The following is a 2,923-nucleotide window of genomic DNA, read 5'->3' on the forward strand; positions in this document are numbered from 1 at the left end:
GATAACTATGAATTCGATAATTGCTTACATTTAGATGATAAGTTGTCTTCTTTTTAATGGATAATGGATTGGTAGAAGAAAATAAAAATGGAAAACAATGTTTTTGATTGTCTGAGAAGAATCAAAATGGAAAACAAGTTATCAGCGGAACCTATGTTTTTTGAAGGTTCGGCTGACAAGTTATCTGCCGAACCGTTCCTCTAGTCAGTAGATTTAGGCGATAACAATTCAACTTTTTTGACAAGTCCAACTTATGAAAAGGACATTAAGCCTTGTTTAGAAGTCTACTCTGTATTAACAAATCACAATTATCTATTAGTTCATCCGATCTCAACAAATCATAATTATCTATTAGTTCATCCGATCTCAAAAGCCTAATTTCTTATTATTCTTCTTTAAACCCTAACCTAAATATTTCAAAAATAAAATAAGATCCAATTGAAATTAAAACTAACACTATATAATCACTGACATTAACCACTAATTATCGACATTAATTACTGATCATTAATATTAGATTCAAATTATTATCCTTAACAATGACGAAATAAGGACACTATTGTCATGATTGTTAAAAGGTTATTGATTTTACTACACAATGACTCTTTATCTTTTCATTACTTTGTATGCCTCAAAAAAAAAAAAAAAAAATTGATTGTGCCTCAAAACAAGGTTCTTATTCATTGGTGAATTATACATGCAACTCGATATATAGAGATTTTTGCAACTTAGTTATCCAAACAACAATGACTCGAAGTAATCTTGAATTATATTCAGGGGACCGTACCCTGCCTTAAAAAATACCACACAAACTAGCCATTCAATATCTCTAGGATGTTAGTAATCAAATCCAAAGAGCAACTCCGTCTACCTCATTAGCAAAAGGCTCAAATCCGAAACAAGCTGTATCAATTTCCTCACCAGGAGCAACTCGGTATACCTCATCAGCAACATCATCCCATGGAGTACGAACCGGGCGTGGACCCCGTCGTGGAAGAGCTGTTGTGTATCTCTTTGAATTTTCTCCCATAGCTTTCAATGACGCAAAGGTGTTCATGTGAGCAATTGCTTCGACATGCCTGATGTAATCAGTTGGTGCGTCGTTGGAAATCATCTTCAAAATTGTGGTTTTCGTGTCATAACTATACAGCACGGATTCATCACATAAGAATATGATTTCTTGGTTCTTTGTAAGTAAAATCGGCTGTAACTTCAATCCACGAAAGCCTGTTACGGCTTCGAATAAGTCTATAACAAACTCGGTACACCAGGTCTCCTTCGAGTCGCTACTTTCCATCAAGGAACAGATTTCTACTGCCCGGAACCAATCTATATAAAGACACAAACGCCTTCCAAGTACTACGAGTCCGCAGGTACGGTTTTCCATACCAGAAGGGACTGGTAGGAATCGAAACTCTTCATTAGCCAAGTCGAAGGCCACAACTAATTTGTCTTGCTTAATCCAATAAATAGCATCATTTGCATAAGTACCTTTACCCTCCAGTCCATAGAAAACTCTACCTGTCGCTCTCCACCCACAACCACTGCCAAGTATGTATACTTCGACATTTCCGTCAGCGAAGCCATCGTTTGGGTAATGGATTCTGACAACCTTGTACTCATTGGTTGATCTGACATATCCAAATCCAGATGCTAGACGACCATACATGTCAACCTCTCCTCCCTTTACACGACCAAGCTGATCAGGATCAACGTCGTCTTCGTTTAAAACTAGTTGAGGAAGATAAACGTATTCTCTGGTAAGGGGGTTACAAATATAGATGGGATCTATAACTAAGTGGTGGTGTTGAAATGCACAAACCAAACCATTGCAAGAGCCAACTAAGTGATTATACGAAATATTGTTGTGCATACGAGGATGATAGATCCTTTTCAGGTTTTGATTGTAAATGTATTTCTCATCAACGCTAATCCTATCACTTACTTGTCCTCCATTGAAAAGCAACGTTCTGTTGCCGGACATGGAGATGCGGCAAGCAAAAAAGAGACATGGCTCCTCCACCTTATTATCATTGCCGTCGTGGTCGCTACCATGGAGATGGTTAAGCTGGCGTCTGAGGTGCATCTTGGTAAACTCACTTCTGCGGATGAGACTTCCAAAACGTTTACAAACTAATTTGCACTCTAAAACTGATTCAACTGGAACCCTAGAAAGGAGTTCTACTAAGATATCCGTGGGAAGAGACTCCATCGATGAAGCTTGTGGTAAGTACTAATAACACAAATCAAAAACCAAGATGAATAGTTTCAATGGAATTGCTAAGTTGAGACAATCAATCTCCAGTGCTTGGATGACCTGGGTCGATTTGCTTTTTTAGGATGCTAAGACCTTATCATATATATACCCTAATCAAAATAAAAACTAAAACCCTAGTAAAAGAAACGGAACATGACATGTCCATTTTTTCCTCTGTCGGTTTCCAGACACTGACAAGCGTATCTTTTTGGGCTTGGAGCTTGCATTTCTGTTTGGACCTGGAGCCTATATAGCAGCAATTTATAGGTCATTTCAGTTAAAGTGCCATCAGACGAGCTTGCGTATTTAAGTATGAGGTGATTCTTTTGCGTAGGTTTAAGTGAATCTCCATTACAACTTCTTAAACAGATCTTGATTGAATTTGTAAGAATCTTATTTGCCTGACAGTTGGATTTCCGGTTTCTTTGTTTTGCTTTGTAATAAGGATTTTATTAAACGCGACCCCTCCAAAATTGCCCACAAACCACTATTAGAGTACAAAAACTCAAAGAATAAGCTATATACGAGAAGCCCGGGAGAAACAGAATCTAGCAAAATCTGTAACAGGGGAGACAAGGAAATTCCAGGCGCGTCAGAAAAGTTGGCCTAGAAATTGCTCTCTAAAATTATGCACAAATGACCAACATATCAGACTGCTCTTAATCC

General features: G+C 37.8%; 1 protein-coding gene across 1 annotated transcript; it reads right to left on the reverse strand.

Annotated features, from left to right (window-relative positions):
- Nucleotides 1–844: 844 nt before the first annotated feature.
- Nucleotides 845–2,212, reverse strand: LOC113290119 (F-box protein At3g07870-like). The gene has a single exon (XM_026539681.1). The coding sequence runs from the start codon at nucleotides 2,210–2,212 to the stop codon at nucleotides 845–847; it is 1,368 nt and encodes a 455-aa protein (XP_026395466.1).
- Nucleotides 2,213–2,923: the final 711 nt, after the last annotated feature.

The sequence above is a fragment of the Papaver somniferum genome, chromosome 1 (assembly GCF_003573695.1).
Source record: "Papaver somniferum cultivar HN1 chromosome 1, ASM357369v1, whole genome shotgun sequence".
Lineage (NCBI taxonomy): Eukaryota > Viridiplantae > Streptophyta > Magnoliopsida > Ranunculales > Papaveraceae > Papaver > Papaver somniferum.

Excerpts from the sequence above, each read along its gene's own strand:
- LOC113290119 (XM_026539681.1), bottom strand. The coding sequence starts at position 2,212 with ATGGAGTCTCTTCCCACGGATATCTTAGTAGAACTCCTTTCTAGGGTT.